This window comes from Amblyomma mixtum, chromosome 3 (genome assembly GCF_055824585.1).
Source record: "Amblyomma mixtum isolate Tamu chromosome 3, ASM5582458v1, whole genome shotgun sequence".
Taxonomy (NCBI): domain Eukaryota; kingdom Metazoa; phylum Arthropoda; class Arachnida; order Ixodida; family Ixodidae; genus Amblyomma; species Amblyomma mixtum.
The window spans coordinates 156,082,987-156,106,483 of record NC_143014.1 but is presented as its reverse complement, the minus strand read 5'-3'; the positions used below and the strand labels follow the sequence as shown (position 1 = coordinate 156,106,483).

The window sequence follows — 23,497 nt, the reverse complement described above, 5'->3', positions numbered from 1 at the left end:
AATACTTCCAACTATGGCAGCACCACTGGGAGAAGTATGTGGAGTCCCAAGGAGACTACTTTGAAGGTGATTAGGTTTCCAACGCTCCAGTTATGCCAGTTTTTTTTCTTCGGCAAAAGGTCGGATACTTTTCTAACAGACCTCGTAGGTGGCAGATCACCGAGGAGTGGATACACGCTCCAACACTGGCAAACAACAAAATACAGATAATATGTCTATCCTAACACTGGCAAACAACAAAATACAGATAATATGTCTATCAATCTTGCACGCGCACACTTCTGCTTAGGAAATTAACTTCCTTGCTAGTGAGATGCAACGACGGTGCACTGAAGCATGTGTCAGCATGTGCCACTTATGTATCTGTTTTGTTTGGTGTGTTTGATACGCATGCGTCTTCTGGTGACCTAGGTTGGCCGTTTCTCGATTAAACTTGAGTTGTTAGTCCAGCGTTGTCCTGTGTTCTTCTCCTCGTGTCTCGTTCTTTCGCTGGTGAAGTTATGTCCTATATTATCGCTCTTTCCACCCTTCCCACGTCATATCTTCCACCACATTTCCGGCCTTCTCACCCTCTCTTTTTGTTCACTTTTTTTTTTCTCTTCTTTTCCCTTAATCCACTACTATCAGTTCTCGGAAACCATGACATTCCTGTTACCGCCTCCGCCCCCACCTTTTGGCTTTCTCTGACCTCGAGCCATTCCCCCCCCCCCCCCCCCCCCCCCTGCCTTGTCCTTCCTTAGAAATGCCCCCCTCTTTCTTTCTCCTTCCAGTGCCAGCCTATTTTGTTTGCCTTGTTCTCATTTCCCTGTGCCACGCTGACTAATCCTCTCATCTGAGTTTTACTGGTTCACCCAGCGCCTCCCCCCCCCCCCCCCCCCCCCCCCCGTCGCAGCCCCTTCAAAGCCTTTGTTCATTACACACCTCCCGGGTATAAGTTTTTCCACTATAGCAGCTTAACGAATCAAGATTCACCTCCCTCCCCTTCCTGACACGCATCCCCTCTCACACCACTTTCCTTCCCCCACCCGGGGCCTTTCTCCTCGGAGCGAAGGCTCTATTTAATACCTGCCAATGATGAACGCTTTGCCCAGACGAAGACAAGTCCTCTTGTCGAAGCGTTGGCTCAAGCAACCTGAGGTTGTCCCCTCCCTTGTTCATTTTGTGATAGGCAGTATAAAGGTAAGTTTAAAGAACGCCTAAGAAAAGTAATAAAAGGGGGAAGAAATTATGAACCCATTGCATGCATTTTTTCTGGAGGGTGTAAGTGTGTAAGACGCGCTATAATGCCAATGGCTCAGCGGTAATAGCGTGCGATTCACCCCAACACCTTTGCGCCACTTTTTTTTTGCATTTTCAGGCTAGTTCTTTCCCGAAACACCCCGCATGAAATATGTACCAAAGCACAAGACTCCCTTCTGGGCCGGGTGCAAGGGTGCGAGTTATCATCATCATCAGTCTGACTACGCCCACTGCAGGGCAAAGGCCTCTCTTATATCTCTTCAGTTAACCCTGTCTTTTGCCAGTTGCGGCCACCGTATCCACGCAAACTTCTTAATCTCATCCGTCCACCTAACTTTCTGCCGTCCCCTGCTACGCTTGCCGTCTCTGAAAACCCATTCTGTGTTCTTTTCTTTTTTTTTAACAGTGTGCCACCCTTTTTCCAGTCTGGTTTTCTGCCCTGTTAGGGAAGCGGCGCGGAAATAGAGGGCGTTTTGCAACCCTTACCCGAAGATGACGCCTCTTCGGGGTTGTCCTCGGTAGGGCCTGGTGTCCTTGTCCTTCCTTCACCGTCTGCAGCCGGCGGCTCTGCCGCCGCAGGTGTTCGCGCTGGCCGCTGAGGGTGTTGGCGCCGGCGGCGGGTTACGGCGGTCGGGGCTGGGCGACGTCGTCGTCGTGATGTCTTTGGCGTGGGACTCCCCTTAGGTGCTGTAATCTCCTGCCCAGAAGCCAATGCTGCAGCCATCCTCGCCATCGAGCGGGTCACAATTCTTCCTGACGAACTGGCGTCCTGAGTCGAAGACGTATCCGCCATTTCAGCTGGACGCAATTCTTTTTTCTCCTTTTACCGATCCTCTGCGCGTGGTGCGCGCCCGTATTCGAACGCTTTCTCTTTTACGTTCCAGTGGTGGCGGTACTCTCAGTTTATGATGTTGATCATATATGCAAGGCTTTGGGGTTAGTCAGAAAAAAGACGAGGTGAATCTGTTAACCGGTGAATTAACTAAAACTAAGGCACTGTAAAGCTATGCACACTAATTACCACGATTGTCAGCAAAACGCATTTAATGGGTTTTGATGCGTCGAGAAAATTTTCAGCTGATGTCCTCGCCCTGCCTCGATTGGCGGGAATTTAGGAACAGCATATTGTCTGGATTTGAGCAAGGGCCAACGCGGTTAAATGGTACTGCTGGCGATAACCACTAGCGACGGGCGTAGCGCCTTCGTGGCGGCATATCAGCTCCGATACACTACATAAAACTGCGCACGAACTTGGGCAGCTGCATGGGCCCGGCGGCGCTCTAGGTAGGGTGGGCAGATGCTATGGCAAATGCTATAGAGGTGGGCAGATGCTATGGCAAATGCTATAGATTGATATATCACTTTATTGCTATCGATCCGGCTTTCTTCAAATGACGGGAAAAAAGTGCACCACAAGAGGTAAGTACGTCGCTACAAAAAAATTCCATCGGTGGTTTCTGCACCCTGTCTACAACACAATGAAAAACACTTGGGGCTAAAATGAAAGATACAGACTTTGCATAATTAATCTCAGCTAGTGAACTAAATAAACGGAATTTAAAATATGCCTTGTGTTGCGGCACACGACGGCAAATAATTTGCCTTCCGTTTCTCGCACTGCTGCGTATCGCTTTTTTTAAGCCTTATATCACGTTAGGTGAAACGCCCTGCGCGCCTACCGCTGAGCTACGTCGCCGTAGCTCAGCGGTAGAGCACCGGACGCGTAATTCGGAGGTCGTGGGTTCGGATCCCTCCGGCGGCATGTGGTTGTTTTTTCTTCTGATTTTCTAATCAATTAGCTTTAAGCGATAACATATTCAGTAATATTATAAATTGATCAACACCATAAAATAAATAAATTAATTAAAAATCCCCTGTGCCCTTTGGTTTCTGTGCATGGCTGTTGGCTTCTTTCATATTTATAACGAGCCCCTCATTCCCCTTTCCTTGTCTGCTTAATTTCTCAACGAGGGCCTCGGTTCTGGCAGCCTTGATGCCTTAGGAAGCATCAGAGGGTTCACACAGAGCTTCCACCCTCGCCGTTCGATGACGTTCTACGTCACATCAGCGGTAACTCAGGACGTGCCACGTCCGCCGCTTAAGAACGTGGGTGGCGCTGGTGAACACTCCCAAGGTTAAGGTATTTGTAAACATAAATACCCCCGAAAGCAGAAGGTTGGACAGCCGTCGCCGTAGCTCAGCGGTAGAGCACCGGACGCGTAATTCGGAGGTCGTGGGTTCGGATCCCACCGGCGGCATGTGGCTGTTTCTTCTTCTGCTTTTCTAATCAATTAGCTTTAAGCGATAACATAGTCAGTAATATTATTAATTGATCAACACCACAAAATAAGTAAATAAATTAAAAATCCCCTGTGCTCCTTGGTTTCTGTGGCTGTTGGCTTCTCTCATATTTATAACGAGCCCCTCATTCCCCTTTCCTTGTCTACCGGTTTTGTTGTGTGTTAAGTTATTTCTTGTGCCTCTTCTCTAACCTTACCGTTTGCTGCTGTTGCTCACCGCGTACACCAAGCTTAAAAGAGGCGCCGCCGTGGTGGCTCAGTGGTTATGGCGCTCGGCTGCTGACCCGAAAGACGCGGGTTCGATCCCGGCCGCGGCGGTCGCACTTCGATGTAGGCGAAATTCCAGAGGGCCGTGTGCTGTGCGATGTCAGCGCACGTTAAATGACCCCAGGTGGTGAAAATTATCCGGAGCCCTCCACTACGGCGTCTCTTATAGCCTGAGCCGCTTTGGGTCGTTAAACCCCCATAAAACCATAAACCAAACTTAAAAGTGTACCCTTCGGTTTTCATCTGGTTTCTTCTCGACCCTCCTGCGACAATACGACGTAGGATTAGCAGTATGTTTTATAAAAGAAGTTAGACCGGGTGAGCTCCGAATGGGGGTCCTCGTATTTTTCGCCGCGTCTGAGAAGCAGCTCTCACAAGAAATTTGTGTTCCATCTTTTAAATCCGCTTTCTTAATATTAACACCGTAGTTCCGCTAAACAGTGACGCAGCCGTTAATAGGTAATTTTAGCATAGCGGAAACGTATAAGAGTCGGCGTGTGTCGGATTAGCGTATGTCCTCTGCGCACGCGCAGCTGCACGCTGTACAGCAAGATGCGGTGCACACCTGATACTGTGCTTGTACAGCAAGCATACGTCAATTCGGTATACGCCTACGCTGATACGTTGCTGGCGTGCTAAAGCTATTCAAAAATAAACAGCGCTTAGGAGACGCGAAGGATGAAAAAGTGACTTAGAAATGACACGGGATTCAAAATAAAATTCTAAGGATGAATTTTTATGCACGATAGTAACAGTACGCGCTATAGGACGGGTCCTAGTGAAGGGGTATGGATTAATTTCGACCACCAGTGGTTTTTAACGCGCACATACATCGCGCAGCACTCAGGCGTTTTTGCATTTTACTTCCATGGGAATGCAGATGATGCGGCTGTGATTCAAACCTATATAGAAACATTAACACGCTTCAACTGGCTCACACATTTAGCTTTCCTAATGATGCACCCATTTTTTTTTTCGCATTGGAGTTTAGGAAGCGGCTATTGTGTGTGAAGCTGAAGGGAAGCCAGTGCGGAAGGGACACGAGTCTCTTTCCACCGAATGCTCGAACTTGCACCTACGAGATGGGCTGTGGTTGTTTAGGTCATTTTGCATACAGTTGTAAATATATTAAGTCGATGATAATTACGTGCTCTCTTTCATCGGCGCTGCTACAAACAGCTACAGCAACAAAGCTCCTCCAGCGTAACAAAATTCAGTTTGTTCAACTTCTGAAAGTTTCACAATTTTCAAGATATACGGACTGTTATTTGGGTATCTCGCGTTTAATAAACATAGCATAGCAGCCCGAACATGTAAACTTCCATAAACGAACCTTTTATCGAGTAGTTTTTTTTTTTTGGCCAGAACGAGATCGTGCGAAAGCAAAGCAACGAAGTGTAATAGAAACGCGAGATTTCAGCGATCACGCTCTCGCAGTCTGCGGTCTACTGCAAGATGAGGGAATTGTTTATAACGTAGCCGGCGGCGCATGATGGTCTTGTTCTGTCATTGATTTTACTTAGAGAGTAATATCTTTGGGAGCACGCTCAGTTTTTTTTATTGGGGAAGAGGAATTACTGCATAATGATTAAAATAATATCGATTTTGAGAGAAATTAACCGAACAAAATACAATACGTCATCAATGAGCTATAGGAACCCACGGCATGACGAACATGCCTGCCAGGTGTCGGGATACGATGGCGGTTGTCCTTCTTCATCAGAAAGCACTCTGCCAGCCACTTGTAGAATCTAAGTAGTGAACGTCCCAACTGAAAAAACGACCTCGGCCCTATCTTGGGCCAAAGTCGACAGCCGGCCTGGCCGACCTTGGCCCTAGCTTGGCAAACTAGGTTGGGCCGAGGTCGGGATTGGTGATTGGCCTCGCACCGGCCGACCTTTGGCTGCCAACATAGGGCCGAGGCCGTATGCCGACCTTGCCGTCGCCAGCCAGTGCCCTGCTAGATTGTCAATCAATGACAAATCATGGTTACCTTATCTATATATGACGTTTGAAAACTAAATTTTGGCCATGAGGAATCTGACCTGTATGCACAGGCATCTTGAGGAGACACAAACAATGAAGACGAACTTGCAGCAATTATTAATGGGTTCCTTTATGCAGACATCAGTATACAAGCAGTTCCACTTGCTGTAAACGCATGCGTACGGTGAAATCTTACAAAATACTGAAAAACATCAAACTCATTTCAGCCATATATATCTTTTATTATTGTATTCAGAATAACTTTCACCAGGAATGCTACCGGGTGACTGGAAGGATGACTAGATTCTAACAACTTTCTTCATCCGGCTCAGCACGGGTTTCGTAGGGGACTTTCCTGCGAGACCCAATTGGCAATCTTCACTTTCGACCTGCATGCTAACCTCGACCGTAACATACAGACCGATTAATTATTTCTAGATTTCGCGAAGGATTTGACAAGGTACCACACCAATGCCTATCACTGAAACTAGCCTTTTATAAATTTGCACCCTAATATTCTAGACTGAATTAAAGAATTCCTAGCTAACTGTTCTCAGTTTGTTTCGATCTATTAACAATCACAACTCAGGCACTCTCCCCATAACATCGAGTGTTCCACAGGGATCTGTGCTCGGTCCGCTTTTATTCCTAATATATATAACGATCTGGCGCCACAAGTATTGTGTAACACCCATTTCAGATCGCCCGGCCTCTATCGCGTACTGCAACTTTTTCGGGTTCTTTTTTTCCCGCACCATTGTTGACTAGAATGCCCTCCCTGCCGATGTTGCCGCCATCACTTGCCCACCTTCATTCTTATCCACTGTAACCATTTGTATCATACTGCAATGATTGTTCAATATGATTGTTTATAATTGCCGCACATTTATGATTGTTGAATATATTAACAAACCCCTTATGTAATACTCCCTGAAGGGGGTCTTTAAAGTGAAGAAAGAGAAGTGAAGTGAAGTCTTATTCTTCTGTGCCCACTGCCTCCCTTGCACGAGTCGGCTGGCGCCTCTGGCTGCGGCCACCCTCCCGATCCTGCGCGCCAATCAGCCAGCGCTTTATAACAGCGCTGCTTTTCTGCAGGGTTGCTTCTTCAGGGTAGTGTGCTCTCAGGCAGACTACGATAAAAGAAGAGAGCAAAAACAAATGCCACCACTTCAAAAAGGCTCAAACCAGCTCAGCAGTGATATTCCAACCAAATAATCCAGTGCTTTGTAGTCCAGACTCGGATATAACAGTAGTCAGCACTATATTCTATAATCATTGCAATATTCACTTTAAACCCAAAATAACATGCAGCAATGAGGGCAAAATGCAATAACCTAGAATAGCTGTCCTTTGTACATAGCATCCATTATGATATATTTGTGGGCAGTGTTCAATGTCTTCACAACAGTATTATAAATGTTTTAGCTAAAATCAGGGCCTTATATACTGAAAAATTAGGCATTGTGTGTACCATTGTAAATAGCACTAAAGAATTGCAAGCAGCATTATAAATTCAATATTTTTACAATTGCATGAAACCTGATGCAGTATACAGTAGCAATTGTTTTAACAAGTTGCTTTAATGAGGCAATCTAAGCCAACAATAAAACAGCTACACTGCCGCCAACATGCATATTTACCCTTAAATACAGGCAAATCATTTACAACCTGCATTTCATTACGTCCACGTCACTGCAGTGCCAAAATTAAGAATGTACACGAAATTTTTTCATGACAAAGTAGACTAAATAGAATAGAATCTCGAAGCACTTAAAATTATTTTTTTCCTGGGAAAACATTGCGGGATTTAATGTCCCAGAAGCAACACATAGACTATGAGGGACACCTTAGTGGAGGGCTCCAGGAATTTCCACCACCTGGGACAAATGTATTGTACTGAAGAATATATGGCTGGTAAAATGACCAGCATGTTTAGCACAGCATGACAATTCTTCACCAGTGTAAACAATCACTTACCCAGGATCATGTTATTGATGTTCTTCATCTCAGCAAACGCGTGCTTGCAGCCGTGAGACCCTTTCCAGCTGAATCGCAGTGATGCTGCTTTGCTAATCAAGTTTCGCATCAAAATTCGCACTGTGTCTTGAAAATCCGTGCCGCCAAACCTTGAGCAGTAGTTTGTCTGCAGATACATCATACCAAACATTAAAGAAAAGCCGAGGAAAAGTTTAAAGAGCAAAAATTAGACTTACAAGTACTTCCATGTTTCCTTCCGAGGAAAGATACTCTTCAATTGCTTGGACATCTTCCACTGTTGACGCAGGTAGCTTTGGGCAATCTTGGGGCAAAACTAAAGCTCTTGTTGCTTTGCTTGCAGTTAGCAGTGATCTCAAACTCTTCAGCTCGATGATTATTTTCATCTGGTTGTCAAAAACTTTCTTTTCGAAGGCTACAAGCAAAATAAGAACAACTTTGAGGCAAAATCCAGAAAAAGGGAATTTGACTTCTGCTAAGTACTAAGCAGAGCATCAGCCCTCTATGCACTAAAGTCGAGTATTTAGAACTTCAAACTTATATACTGTTCCTCTTTACAGGCCCGAATAACTGGTACATCAACATCTAAAGTATTGTCAAAGGCACAGTGCATCATATATTGTTTGGATAGCAAATAAACTGGTACTAAAGAAAAAAAGCTGTAGGTGCACTCATACCTGTGAACCATGCAGGCAGGCTACTGGCCTCTTTCGGGACACTTGTGTTTGCAGGAGCTGTAACAAACAAAAAATATGGTACCTATTTTTATACACATTTCCCATAAGGAGCATCTCATACCCGTGCTGTAAGCATTAACAGCTGTGCTGTTACAGAGCATTAAGTTGAAATGCCATTACAGTCTAAAGAGCACCACAGAAACATTCGACAGTTTCAAATGCCTTCGAAATGCAAGTTTGTGTACCCCTGTGCACGATGTATTCAAGCTATAATTTGTAAAATGAAAATTTACAAGTGAATACCTGCTTCTAAGTGAATAAATGTGAGCTGACCCCACATGAAATGCCTTTTTATTTACTGTAAGGAATGCGCTACTCAATGTGGTGGCTTGGAGGTGTGGTTTGGCCTTTACCAGCTTAGTTTTGAAGTCCATGTTCATCGGAAGCGCAACACATAAAGGGAGTGAAATGACACCAAGTAAACATACACAACACAAAAAATGTCACACAATAAAAGTAAAGCACTCAGCCCACAGCAAGGCTTTTAGATACAAGTTGCACCCAGTAAACAAAAGCCCCCAATTCTATACAGCACATTTTATTACTGATAACTATGTATCCTCAGAGTCCAGCCTCATAAGCTTCAAACATTGAACTAAGGTTATCAAAACAAAACTAGGCAGCAGCAGCGTCACTGTAGTATGCCAGATGTTGAACCTTTCAACTGCCTTTGGAAACCATCATGGAGCAATGTACAGTTTACACAAGTCAATGGTATTCGGAATTTTTAATCTTATTCGACTCATTTCAGTATGTGTGCAGCATAAGACCACACAATAAATAAAAATCGAAAGATAAGGTTGTTAAAAAACGCAGCCGATGTCACACCTGCTTCACAGTCAGTGCTGCTGTCGTGACCCCATGAGGGTGTGGTGGCTTTGTCCTGAAGACCTGCAATTTCATTGCAGAAGCATATAATTTTTAGATGCAAATGTTTCAGTCGTAAGCACAATACATTGCTGAATCTAAGACCCTCGAAAGCAAGAGAAATTAGTTGGTTACTGACAGTAATTAAAATCACTACTAAATGACGTACAGCCAGCTTGAAATGAACTACAGACAAAATGAAACAGTAAAATATATAGAAATAACTCCATACCACCATGTCTGGCAAATCTCTCTGCTAGGCGAGACATTCCTGGAAGCTCTTTCATGTGCCTGTTTTTTGTCATAGGTGAGTTAGAATACACCCTCTGAACAGGTCTTTCCCTTGAAGCCACGAAGCCATCTATAAAGTTTTCAGAGACATACTTTGTTGCAATATGCTCTTCAATGTTTGATTCAATGAAGCAGTTTAAGGTCAATATAGACTAAACAATATGATTATGCCTAATTACTTTCACATAAAAATATGGCAGCACACAGCAGTGTTATACCTCGAATGTGGACTTGTTGTGAAGAGTTGCCTCTGATGGGGGTATGTTCTTGGACATCCTGGCTCATGCCAGATACTTTCCTTCCTACATAAAAGAAATATAACAACAAAGGAAAATAACTGCCCCACAGAAGAAAAATCATGTATTCAGCAATAGTGCAATTCAGAAAATTAACAAACAAGTCACAAGAAATGAGCGAAATGCAACAAGCACTAACTTTTCATCCTAGTGCTTGGTGACCGAACCACGAGAATGTCGTCACCACTTTCGCTGTCCGAAAGAAGCACTGCCTTTCGCTTTCTCCGGCGCTTCTTTTCAGAAACTGAGTCTTCCGAGTCCAGATGTGAAGTTATAAGCGCATGTGGAAGACACTCTTTGGCGCGCTCATATGTGCCTGGGTCAAGAAAGAGTTTTAGAGCACCCGTGAGAAAGTTTTCAAATTTTAATAACTGCATATAAACAATATTTCAGAAGCATTTTTGTGCAGTAGGTGGCAACTTCATACAAAGAGTACTGTTATGTTGCATCATCTTTAAAAAGAGAATTGTTGCTAAACACATTCTTCCTAACCTTACACCAAATAATAAAAGTTCCAGTACTAAAGCGATGCATGTCCATTACAAAAGACCAGACATAGACAGCCTTGTGCTATATTATCACTATAAAAATGAAACAAAATGGTGCTCACTTTTAGTTGCAAGAATTCTTGCCTTGTAGCCTTGCCAGTTGTCCTCTACAGGTACTTCTAATGAAATCATGCGGTCAACTTCCTTTTTTGCTGTCGTTGGTGGCCAATAGCAAGTTGCACTACCACCTTCCCTTCTCACCCAGCTTTCGGGCACCACATACGTGCTACCTTCGTCAGTAAATTCCACAATGTGAAACCTGCAGGGAGAAGTATTACAATATGTGTGAACAAGACATGGCACATAAAACAAAAACCAAATGAGAGATGGACAGTATAGTGTGGCACAGGAGCCAAATGCACTTCTAAGAGCTACAGAGCTACTTCACAATTAACCTGATCCTGGGGTTTTCAGAAATCAGCATCAAATGCAAGCAAGACTATATGTACTCGCATGCTTCATTCACCCAAGGGCAGTGTAGTGCCTGTCACTGTGGCTTAGAAAGTGAAACTCCCTTGGCTCTAGTTCAGCAGTTAGAAGAAAATCAAGAGCTTCATCTGGCTGCTAAGAACAGCTTCTGTGTGCATGCATCAACACAGCATGCATATAAAACACTGCAACATGCTGGCATCAAATGATTGTTGTGCTTACGTTCTAGAAAAATGAGCCGGTGTTTCGTAGGCAAGAAGAAACACACGGAGCTGAATCTTGACAACTCCAGATGTCACAGCCGCAAACACTTCAATTAGCAGTTTTGCATTGTCACGTCCCAACTTCACAATCACTAGCACTTCACATCAACAGCTTTGGGTTCGCAGCCACATACACAGTGCACTGACATGATCTTCATGATGCATTAGTAAAAGCACGGGGGTTTTCAAAAGCCACAAAAGCACCTACAACTGGAGTATGCAAAAAATCAGAAGATGTAAAACAGAGAAAAATACTTTTAAAGGCAAAAGCTGTCTTTTGCAGATGATCTCAAACAACAAAGATATTTGAAATGCCTGGGCAACATGAAAAGAAGTCAGAAGAGGTGAAACAGTGGAAAAAAAACATCCTTTCCCTTGAAGGGCAAAAGCAGGCCTTTGCAGACAACGTCAGAAAATAAAAATACTTCAAGATTGCTGCCACGAGAAGAAACTTTAAAGACTGACAGTAGCGATGACCTACAGGGTCGTGTGTAGAAGTCGCCTTCGTTCTTGCACAGTTTACCAACAATGAGAATTTCGGACCCAGACAAAAGAAAATTGCTGACAAGAACAATCCTGTTTCTACTAAGAGGCAATTTTCTGGCTGTTTTGTTCTTATAACGCTCCCCCTCCACACCACTTTACGGTACTGCTTCAGGGTAGGGTACGACAAAGCAGGACCACTGGAATGACAAGAAGAGGGAAGGACTTCACATGCAGAAAATTCAGCACTGGATCCTCTTCCAACAACTGAACAGGCTTGTTCTTCCATGATTCTGCTGTAAAGCTGTTCCAAAGGCTTCTTTCCACACCTCACATGAGCCTTGAGATCTTTCAAGTAGTTCTCAAAAGCGAAACAACTAAAGTTATCCAGGCAGCCAAGCTGCCGGCAGTCATTGGCCAAGTGAATGAGACCATGTACATTGTAAATTAGGGACTCTTTCCCATAAATTGACTTGCACTTGCTTACAAAACTGCGCAGCAACTGATCAGCATAGTCTATGAAACAGTCCATTGATGAACAAGAAAGAATTGCAATGCCAACATGTAACTGTAGAAAATGCTCGTACATAGCCCTCGGCAAAATTTTCTTCAAAACAACAGGACCTGAATACAACAAGAACTGTCTGAACTCTGTAGCCTTCCATCGCTCAAACATGTCGACTGCTCGGGGTTTTCGTGCAAAATCACTAGTTATGTGTTGTCGCATTGTAGCCAGATGCCCCGATATTTGCATAACTGAGAAGTGTGCCAGCCGCACTTTTAATGGACCTCGCAACCAGTAACCAATAAGCTTTCGCACAACACCGAGGCACACCAAATGCATGTAGTCTAATGGAAAGCTTGTTACCATCGGGATACCAATTGATGTCAATGGGGAAATGCCTTTGTGATGCTCCGTCTGAGTTTGATCAGCAAATGACTGATCGGTGCGCAGTGGGCTGTCCATGTTTTGGTAAGTAATGCGCCCAAGATAGACGCCCTTGGTGCAGCACTTGTCACATCCATAGTAGCCAGAAAATAATTTTGTGGCTTTCACAAAGGCCTTCGCTGGTGCATCACAAAGAATGGCTCTTAGTACCACCTTATAAGCAGTGGATTTGTGTAGAATACCATTTGACAGCAGAGGGCCCATTTCTTCAATGAACGCTTTGAGGTACTCATCCAGACAAGCCGGTTTCGATGTGCCGCAAAAGATCCCCACAGGAAAAATAATATCAGATTGTTTGCTGTGAGGGTGGTGAACCTGTACAAGTATGGGCCATACTTGTGTGCAACTGCTCTTAAACAGAGGCAGGCCATCGATGTTGACTGATATTGAGAGAACATTACTTGGAACCGAATGCCACATGTCCAATGCACGCAATAAGCCTCTCTGAAGGCCAAAATGAACGTACTCACCATTGCCGAGTTTTTCAAGCGGCATGCTTTGTCGCGTGGACACTAGAGCAGACTGTGTCTTAGGAAGATCAGTGAAGTGCGGCCTAAGAATGTCAAGCAGTGAATTAACTGCCGCTCTCCTGATATGATGCTTCACAGCCCAAGCCCTCAACTGGCTCCTTATCCCCTCTGGACACTCGGCATTATCGGGAACATCAATCAAGTCATGTTCATCAGGCTCCACAGGACCAGCGTTTTGGCCGCGCAAGTCACTTCCATCTGCCTCAGCTTGATCTGCACTTGAACAACACTGTGCCTCTGCTGCGATGACAGAGGATTCAAAAGTATTCACTGCTGCATATGCTTGCCCTAAGCTGTCCCCGAGCGGTGCAAATCTATCGTTTCCAACACTTGCTAAACGTGATGGATTGTCGGATTGCAAATGGGGGAATGTCTCAGAGCAAGCTGCCGCCTCTGCGTCTTCTGTTACTTGCTGCAAACACCGCACGCTGCCCGCCTTCGCCAGATAAAGCTCTCGGCGACGTTTCGCCCTCAAGAACCGCTCCATGATGAGGTCTTACCTTCCGACGTTTAGATCAGGTGGTGGTGTCATGGTGAAAGGCCAAGACACGGCACTGCAGGAACAACCAATGCTTCAAATCCAAAGCACTCTGCCAGCTACGCCGCTACAGCGTAATACGGAACTTTAGACGCGACGCGACGAAAGAGTGAAAAGCGCGGGAAGGGCATCGCGTCGCAAATTCAGTCGTTGTGACTGACACCGCGCTTTCGTAGATGTGCTGTCGAAAATATGTTCGCAAGGAACAAAAGTAATATAAATGTGTTATTTTATTCATTGTTCTCAAATTATGCAAGTTAAAATTTACACTGCTTCACTACGTCTACATAAAAAAAATTTACTTGCCAGTTTCAATAAAACATCGAAACAGAAACTTTTGAGTTTCGGTTTCGTTTGATGTCAGAATAACGGGACTTTCCTTTTTATCTCTCGATGAAACTGCACACGTCCGACAGTTATTTAAATGCTCAGCATTAAAACGAAATTGATGCAGCAGCACTGCACCTGCATATTGCTTGCACATTACATTTCACCGATTGATAACTTAATTAGGCTCACCATGCATGCAGTGATGCGCGCAGTGTATTCGTAAAAAAAGAATATTGAGATAATATGAAACGTACGTCGATCGAGCGTTTCGTCCGCAATTTCCACGCGCCTACTGCGCGTGCGTCTTGCGGCTGGCATCACTGGCCAAGCCAGTGGGTAGCCAACCATGGCCCTACGATGGTCCCCGTGTGGTTGCCCGAGCGTTGGGTGCCGACTAATTCCCTATCATTTGCCGGTAGTTGGCTGAACGTTTTTGGCCAACTATTAACCAGCCCAATGGCAGCCAACCACGGCCCGACTAGGGGCCGCCATTGGTTGGCCGAGGATACCGGCTGCCGAGCACTCTCCAATTGCTTACCGATGGTCGGCCGTCGGCCAATTTCACTTGGGGTGTTGTTCATTATAGGCTCTTTCTGGGTACTTGTACTGCAGCGACAACTCGTTCGGCACGGTAGACGCCGTCCTTCCCTCCGTCTACCCATTTGGAAAGACGGTCCGTGTCTATCCTCATGTCGATGCTGACTGACCTGGCGCGGTGGCGAATGCAGAGGGGTCAAAAACTAGACGCTGGGGTCTAATTCGTGAGCACATGTATAACGCTTTACAAGGCTCAGAACAAGGTACTCCCTCCCTGTCGCCCACTTACGTCCTTCATACCATGTGTGAGCCCCTGAATGAACGAGACATCACTGACATGGGCAGAACGGGGGCAATATCCCCTGATGCTTATTAGGCGCTACACTTAACGGGATGAATACAGAAGAAAGGAAGGACATTGACAGGACGGAGCGCTTTAGGCGTTTCCGGCTCGTTCTATAGCGTATGAAGCCCTGAAGCAGGCTTTTCTCAACGGCGGCTAAAAGGCCTTCATTGTTCCCAGCTTCACCGAGCAAGAAGTCGTTCCCTTCAAAACTAAACGCCATCTGGTATCGGTGAGTATCTGTAGAAGAGCGAAAAGAAAAAAAAAAGCAGACGACAAACACACGAAAAACATAGAGGTGCCCACACGTGCGTCTGTGCATCTCTATGTGTTTCGTGTGTTTTGTCGTCTGTTTTTTTCGCGCTATTCTACAAGATGGACGTTTAACATTTGCCCAACTGCCCGCTTTACTCAGCTGTCGGCGATGTCATTGGCGAGCAGTTTTCGCGAAAAAATTTCGACACGGCTCTCTCTAATCCTTCCTGTTCACATCTCGGCTGGTCACTGCACTGGAAACACAACGTATCCGAACTCTGTACACACCATAGTTGCACTGCTTCTAACAAATAGCAATCTTTCCGCAGCAGAAAGCACGACACAGCTGAGTGATGCACAGCGCTACCACGAGACAGATACGGATGCCATTTTCCTGCACGTGCAGTATACCACGATGTATTGGTATACAGCATTCCCGTCGCCTGTGGCAGATGGTACATCGGACAGACGGGACGCTGCCTCAACGAACGCTTGCTGGAGCATCGCCGGACAGCCCATTCGTTATCTGGCGGAGGTCACCTAGCAGACCACATTCGCCGTTGCTCATAAAAACCAGCATGCAAGGCCTTTTTAGAAAGAACAAGTGTGATCCGTAAGTTTAAGACTCAAAAGAGTCGAGAAATTTTTGAAGCGTTCAGCATTATAAATGATAAAGAAAACTGCGTCAGCAGCCCTTCTGTGGCTCTACGCAAAAAAGAAATTGATTACCTGAAGGCGAACGAGTTGATTCAGCCAGGTAGGCGATAAATAGAAGATGCGCCGATGTGGAAAACATGAGTGGCATGGCATAGGCGCCTTCTGGATTTTTTGGATTATGGGTTTATCTTGTCACAGATTACTTTTCTTTGCGCCCCCTTTTGTATATTACAGCTGTTTGTGAAATAAAGCTCAGTTGAAGTCCGGCGTTCGTCCTGTCTGTCTACCTTCGTCCTCGTCTTTTTAGCCGCTTGAATGTCTCACAATAGTTCTAGCAACCAACTAGCCCAACTTTCTACGCTTCACGTGCAGGTGACCGTCGTTCAAGAAACTGTGGACTTTCGGTCGACCGCTGGTAGTTCGAGGAGGGCCCCAAAAGTCAATCCAATGGGTTATGAAAAGTAATTTTATTTTTACGTCCTTCGAAAAAAAAAAAGCAGCAACTTAGCATAATCGGTAAACGGACGATTTGAAAGCAAGCTGCTTGCCCATCAGTACAGAGGTGGGCACGCTTGTCTAGATAGCTGGAGCAGTGTGCTGCGAGACAAATAACGTGAAACATTACCGCAGGATTTAATCATTGGCGTGCTTTGCGGCAGTGCTTGAGCGCAAGGATGACATGCGAAAACCGTGAATTGAATTAAAAATTTTTCACCTTTTGCTCCGTCTACAGCAGCTCGAGCGCTCTATAGACAAACCTGCTCACGTCTGCACGTGATTCAGCACGCTCCAGGGAATCTGTGACAACACAGTATATCGTCCACAGCGTGAGTAAAATGGCACCCTGCGACGCTCCTTGATCATTGTTCGGAAGATTTTCAATTCGCTACAGCGGCGATGGGGGGAAGGGGTTGAGGGCCTTTTTATCTGCGGGCCACTACGCTGATGACGCCGATCACTTGCCTCGCTCAAACTGTGCACGCGTCACGAACGGCGTAAGAAAAATCAGAAGACCCTCAATGTTGGGTTACGTGACTTCAGCCGGACGGAGCAATCAGGATCTGATGGTCGAAAAGGCGATCAGCGCCTGCTGTTGCCGCACTCTCGTGAGTATTTACAAGCAAGAGCGCTGGAGCACGTAATCCACGTAATATTGCTACTGGAGGAAAGAAAAAGCGTTACCACAGCCGTTTTTAATCAAACTACGGGAAGCGGCGGAAGACTGGTAGATGCGGGGCCCTCCGCCTTGTATGTCTTGTGTCACTGGGCAAGGAAAGCACGTATGTTGCTCAATGTTCACTGAGGAAGATTTTGATGAGAGACGAGCGCCATCAGCTCGATGATTGCTTCTGAAGATTCCGAAGCAGAGTTTGCAGCGCGAGGACGATTTGTTCTTTGGGAATATAGCAAAGCATAAGAAATATGTGTTCCAGAAATACGACGCCGGCTTCACAAAGCTGTTCACGCGTACAAGTTCTGGTCATAAGCGTCCGGCGCCCTCCTCCCGTGCAATCCGCTAAGCTCTGACGCGCGCTACCCACCGTCGTGTTTTATCATAGCTGCCGTAAAGGTTCTTCGTCCTGGTTTGTTGCTCTATGTACTGCACGGTCGTTCACAGCGGACTGTCAAAACACAGCGCATCCCGCGCGCTGCCATGGGAGCAGAAAGAATGACAGGAGAGGGCCTACATATGCCACGTCCTGGGAGAAAAGTGTGGCGCATGTCCCACAGTTCAAGAGTTTATCTGGTCCGGACACTCTTAGCAACGCAGTTGTAGTTGGTATATTCGAAGGAAGCTGCAGTGCATGTAGCGTGGCAGATGCAGTGTAGTAGTTTAGTTATCTGCTAGATTCCGTGCCGGGGATTCGGCTAAACCGGCTGAAATACACTGCATGGAACACATTTAGCGTTCAGTATTGAACCCCGGCGACAATTCCACTTGTTTCGCCTCGCCCTAATGTACGCGAGATGGAGCTTGAAATGGAATGAAAAAGGATGAGGAGATCGGAATAACGATAAGGGCTAGCACGTTCATTGCTAAATTTAGCAGACAAAAACAGTGCCGGTTCTATCTAAACTGTGCATGCCTTTTTCTGGTCCCTATTTATTTGTCCAGTTTTTTTTTTGTTGCTGTTATGATGAGGAGAGTTTGCCCGGACAGAGTGGCGCTTTACTCTCTTCTGGCTTCGCAAAAAGTGACGTCACTGGCTCTCAAGTATTTTGCCTTCCTTCCCACATTGAACAAATCATTAAAGGCGGCATCTCGTCAGTTCGTGCACAGGAGGGTGCGCACAGAAGCGGCAAGGTGTCGGCAACGTCACTGTATAATCGTTGCCGGTTGTGGAACAAGCTGCCCTAGGCTATTGGTGATTTTCACGAAATAGACTAGTCTAGGAAGAACCGGCAGCGGGCGGAAGTATACGTTTGCTCCTTTGCGAGTGCTTCGTCGGCGTATTCAGACATCGTTGTCATAATTTCCTTATCCGAATTGGCGATTTTCACGATGAAGACGCGGCACACTGACGCCGCTAGCGATCCCGTCTACAAAGAACACGTCCTACGGACGCGCGCTGCGTGCTGCTGACGATACGTAGCAAGCACTTTCGGATGTCGCTCCCTGAGCACCGTGACAAAAAGAAAGCTCGGCTGGGCTGCTGCGTGCATTTTTGCTTGTCACCGAGATGGAAAAATAAGAAGATATCATTCCATTGCTTAACCACTGCTAGCAGCCCGAAGAGAAGGCAGTTGTGGGCACAGAAACTGCGAATCGGTAGGACAGTCGCAGCGTGACTGGTCGTGTATTCGCAGCATTTCCAGGTAAGGACTTTTCCAGGTAAGGACGTTTTTCCAGGCAAGGACTCTGTGTCATTATAGCTTTCTTTGCTTTTAATTGAACGACTACAGTGACAATCGTGGCTAGTCGTTGTAATTACCGCCTCGATGCAAACCGTAATGCACGCAAAATTGTACCTCGTCGTAACCCAAGCTGCAATTAAAGCGCCGTCATTATGGTTTTTCCTATCTGCGTTTTATACTTCCGCATTTGCGTCCGTTCATTCTAAACACTCGTGTTTCAAAGCGAAGAGACCGAAGCGGCGAGCGATGAGCGGATTTGATAAAGTATGCGCCAGCGCGCAAAAAAAAAAATTGGCAGTGGCTTAGTTCTGGTTAAGCCTGGAGATACAAGCGATAACCTGCAGTTATGCTTTGCTTGACGTCATGGCTGTCGCAGTTCGCGCACAATGCACTGGGAGCACCACGATAACGGTGTAGGCAAGCCCGTTATATAGCCCTCCTTGCGCATGCGTGGTAACTGTGGTAAACACGCGACTGCAACGGAAGGTCAAACGATGGCTAGGAGGTGAGCGCGCAGTAGTAGCGGCGGTGAGGATGCGGCGCACATGCGGCGTAGCGCGCGGCTGCGCCGAAAGGTCAGGCGGCGGAGTCGGCGCAGCGGCGGCTGCGGCCACCTGCGCAGCGCGTGACGTCATTCGGTTTCGCGCATGCGGAGCTGTGGCAAATCTTGGCTCTGACGGCTCACGCGAAGCGCGGCTGTGGTGTGGGTAGTGAAGCTTTTTGCTTCAAAAAGAAAAAAGCGGCGAGGCATGCAGAGTTGACTCGCCGGCAAAGGATTAGGTTTGCAGGCTATAGCCAATCGGTAAACTCCACTGGATCCGTCTCACTTCTGGGAATTAGTTTACCGGCAAGTGAAAGCAGGAATAGGTACCTGCGTCTGCGACCCGCGCCGTCGCGCCCCGAGGGTGCGTTTCTGCTCGATGGTGTCAAGTTCACTTTGTATAGAAAACCTCAAGGGGTTTGTATAGAAAACCTCTGCGCGATCCTCTTCTTTTCGGGCCGCCGCGGTGGCTCAGCGGTTATGGTGCTCGGCTGCTGACCCAAAAGACACGGGTTCGATCCCGGCCGCGGCGGCTAGAATTTCTTTGAAGGAGAAATTCTAGAGGCCCGTGTACTGTGCGATGTCAGTGCACGTTAAAGAACCCCAGGTGGTCGAAATTTCCGGAGCCCTCCACTACGGCGTCTCTCATAGACTTAGTCGCTTTGGGACGTTAAACCCCATAAACCATCTTCTTTCGGAGCGGCAAAAAAGGATATTTCTTCAGCGCACTTCCGGCACCCAGAGTGGCACCGAGGCACAAAGCATTTTTTCCAAATTCTCTTGTCTTTAGGCCGACAACTGGGCTACACGCACGAAGCAGACATTCCTCGGCAATCAAAATACCTTCACACAAGTAAAATCACAACCAATGTAAACTATCAATGTAAAAATAAAGGGCAAAAGCTGCACGTTGCGAATGCTGTGTCAGGCGCAAAGACCTCTAAAGCGTGCTGCGCCCTGGTGGAGCGGAAGGGAACTTGGGTACTGATTTTCGTTTCCAGTCGCTGTTTGGCAGGCGGAGCGCGTTCTTTGGCAATGCATAAAATCAACCTGCAATGAATATGTGTGGTCATGGTCTGGGCACCAGTAATAATTGCAGGCAGAAGGACATGGTTCGGGGTAGCGTATCTATGGACAGAGGACAATTGCAGGTAAGAAAATAGGGATCTATTAAAATGTCTCAATGACGATATCAAGCAGTTTGGAGACGGCGCCGAGATATTATTGCCGGAGCCAATATGAATGGCCAATTCGAGGACCTGGAAGTGACACACAGATTGTGGAGAGAAGTTGATTCTAGAAATTTGTGACCAGCGCAACCTCGTTATTGCAAATCGAGACCCGAAATGAAAAGAATAAATCACAAGGGTGTTCCGAAGTAATCATAAAATATTAGTCTACAGACGGCGCACCTATTCAGTAGAGAAATGCCGGGAGCACATAAAAGAACCGCAAATTTTACCGATCAACAAATAGCGGTGGTAGCCGCAGGAGTTGAGGAAGCGATAGAGAAGAGCTGAAAAGCTGAGACTATAAAGAGCTGGAAAGACTCATCCGTAAGGAAACGAAACAAGTATTAAGTGACAAACCACTGGCAAAGAAAGAGGAAGCCACGAGGCTGATGGAATAAGGAAATTAAGGCGGCCACCAAACAACGACGACTGGCCTCAAGAGAACACAAAGAGGCAAAGAAGGAGCAACTTTCTCAAGCAGAAATAGGCCAAAAATGGGAAGCTTATCGACAAAAGAAACTACAAGCACAGATCCTCCTCGTCCAGGGTAAAATAAAGCAGTCCCCTTATCGCTGGATGGCTGAAGTTTGCGATACAACTGAACGAGAGTCAAGCAATTATTGTAACCATGTAGGGTGTCTGGGTAAAACGAATCAAGGAAGGAACTGATTAAAGATGGTGAGGGAAACTCTTTAGAGGGGGACGACGCTGTAAATGCATTACATCAGTTATGGCCGAGCCTTTTAGGGGTGACGTTAGTCATTTCCCTGAATTTTGAAGCAGCACAGGAGAGCAGAACGGAAATGAGTCTAGACCTACACAATCTTAACTAAAAAAATACGGAGGAAAATATTCCTAAATGCACAACTACGGGAATAGGAAAAACGCTAATCAATCTAAAAAATTAATGTGATCCCAGCAGTAATTAAAGAGACGTTCTTAGAAGCACTGGAAACGGTCATATCAAATAACCAAGTTCCTGTCAGCTGGCGAAAGGGTGCAATGAATTTTATATACAAAGGAAATGGAGATAGGACCAGTATAAAATCCTTCAGACCGATTCCGATAACCTCGATTACATGCAAGCTGGCAATCCAGGCAGTGAAATAAAAAAATAAAGCACGGATAGAAAGAAGTTTGATGCTATCTTCAAAACGCGTTCAGAAGTGGTAGAAGCTTAGATGATAGCCCGTTTGTACTTACCCAATATCTCGAAGTAGTTAGGGCGGAATACGGGCCTTTGTATTTAGCCTTCCCGAACATAAGCGGTGCGTAAGACAACGTAAATAGGGAGCTGCTGCGGAGTATACTGAAACATGAAGGCATCGGTCATGGTGCAATAAATCGCTGAAGGAAATATACCGAGATAATATGGTTGAAACTGCACGGGAAGGGAAAATGAGTGCGACAACAGTCCAGGTAGAAAAAGGATCAAGGCAGTGTCGTATGGCTTGCTAACTTGCACGCAAGGAAATGAAGTGATCGTCGACTCGTCAGTCCGTTCGCAGACCCCGAGTTGTACTCCAGCCGTGCTCTTTGCCTTCACATAGCTAGGGTCGTGTGGCGGATTCGCAATTGTAACATAAAATGAAGACAGGTCACTGCTTTCTCGGATTTATCACCATACAAAAAAAGCTTCAGCGTTTTAGAACAGCCCGATATACGCCGTCATGAACAAGATGGGGCCCGTTGAAATGGGGCCCCAAAACACCTTTTAGAGAGGGTGAGAAATGTTTCGAGCACAAAAACACCTCCAAACGGATGCACTCACAACAGCGTAGTGAAGAACAGCAGTGCTCCTCATGGCAGTGTAGTCAGAGCAGCGAAGTATGACCCATCTGAACTCATCTCCATATATACTATTTTCTGAAAGCGGCGGCGAGGGACTCGTGCCTGCGACTGCGCGGCGCACATGGCGTACTTGTGCAGCGATTCGCATAGGCAACATGACCTCTTTCACTGCTCTAACCCAAGCTACAACTTATGACCGGATTTTGACCACATTTACCTCGGCCGCATTCTGTTGATAAGCCTTACACTACTTTTAATTTGAGACACCCTTTGAGGACTCCTATGCGCTTGACATGCGAGCTCGACCAAATAGTTTGCATCTGAAGTAGTTTCACATCCTTACAGAGCACCCTCAAGACTTCGCGGGGTTGCGCAGAGGATCGCACGCCGCATTGTGCAAAATGTTCCTCTTGTTCGTTGAGAAAGCGCGGCCTTCGCGTCAGGCGCGACGAAGGCGTTGCTGCCTTTAATCCGGGACGCACAACTCAGTCATATCTTAAGGGGCTTCGAAACACCTACCGAGGAGAGCACCTCAACTCGCTTAATCACTGCATTGTGTTGCCATCATATACACCTGAGCCAAATAATACACTTCTACACGCAGCAGAGAACCCACAACCACACCCAAAAGTTGGCCAGTATATTGCGGTGACTTTTTCATGCTCGCATCCTCCTCCGTCGCGCTGTCCTGCGTACAGCCGTCCAGAGATGGCTATTGGTTCGATTCTTTCAGACGTCAGGCAGCTACCATGTCCACGGCCAGTAAGCGGCGTAGTACCGGCGAGTCCGGAAGCTTCGCCTCCAGCGGTAGAGCCGGCGAAGAAGCGCCGACCTTCAAGAATGCAAAAAGTGAGGAGAGGAGAGAGAAAGACGCGAAGACTCTGAAATTCAAATTTGAACTAGAGATAACTCAGCTTCTACAGAGCGCATCAAATAAATTCTTGCTAGAAGATATTCGTCATCACAGTCATACCGCAACTTTATTAGTGGCCCTCTCAGAGCCCATTTAAAGTCTGGCTCCATCTAAGAGGGGACCTCTCGTGATTCGAGCCCAGGTGGAGAGGGAAATAAAGGGGGAGATAGTGAAAGTGGCTGGCGGCCTGTTTTACACATCGTTTTCCTACATTCCAATATTCAAAATTTTTGTACAAGGATGTTGGACACGGTTTTACAGCAATGGTCTGTGACATTCCATTATGAGATCGTTCACTTTCTCGTTGTCCAATATGTGCGCAAA

General features: G+C 46.2%; 1 protein-coding gene and 1 pseudogene across 1 annotated transcript; both read right to left on the bottom strand.

Moving 5' to 3' along the window:
• Positions 1–6,718: 6,718 nt before the first annotated feature.
• LOC149352454 (uncharacterized) lies at positions 6,719–13,712 on the bottom strand. Its single transcript, XM_089575697.1, has 9 exons — positions 13,681–13,712; positions 10,589–10,785; positions 10,118–10,294; positions 9,901–9,984; positions 9,353–9,415; positions 8,465–8,521; positions 8,006–8,202; positions 7,770–7,935; positions 6,719–6,922 (listed from the first exon to the last, which is right to left on the bottom strand). Exons 1-9 carry the CDS (start codon positions 13,710–13,712, stop codon positions 6,768–6,770), a joined length of 1,128 nt encoding a protein of 375 aa, XP_089431823.1. The 3' UTR covers positions 6,719–6,767.
• Positions 11,083–13,667, bottom strand: LOC149352455 (uncharacterized; annotated as a pseudogene).
• Positions 13,713–23,497: the final 9,785 nt, after the last annotated feature.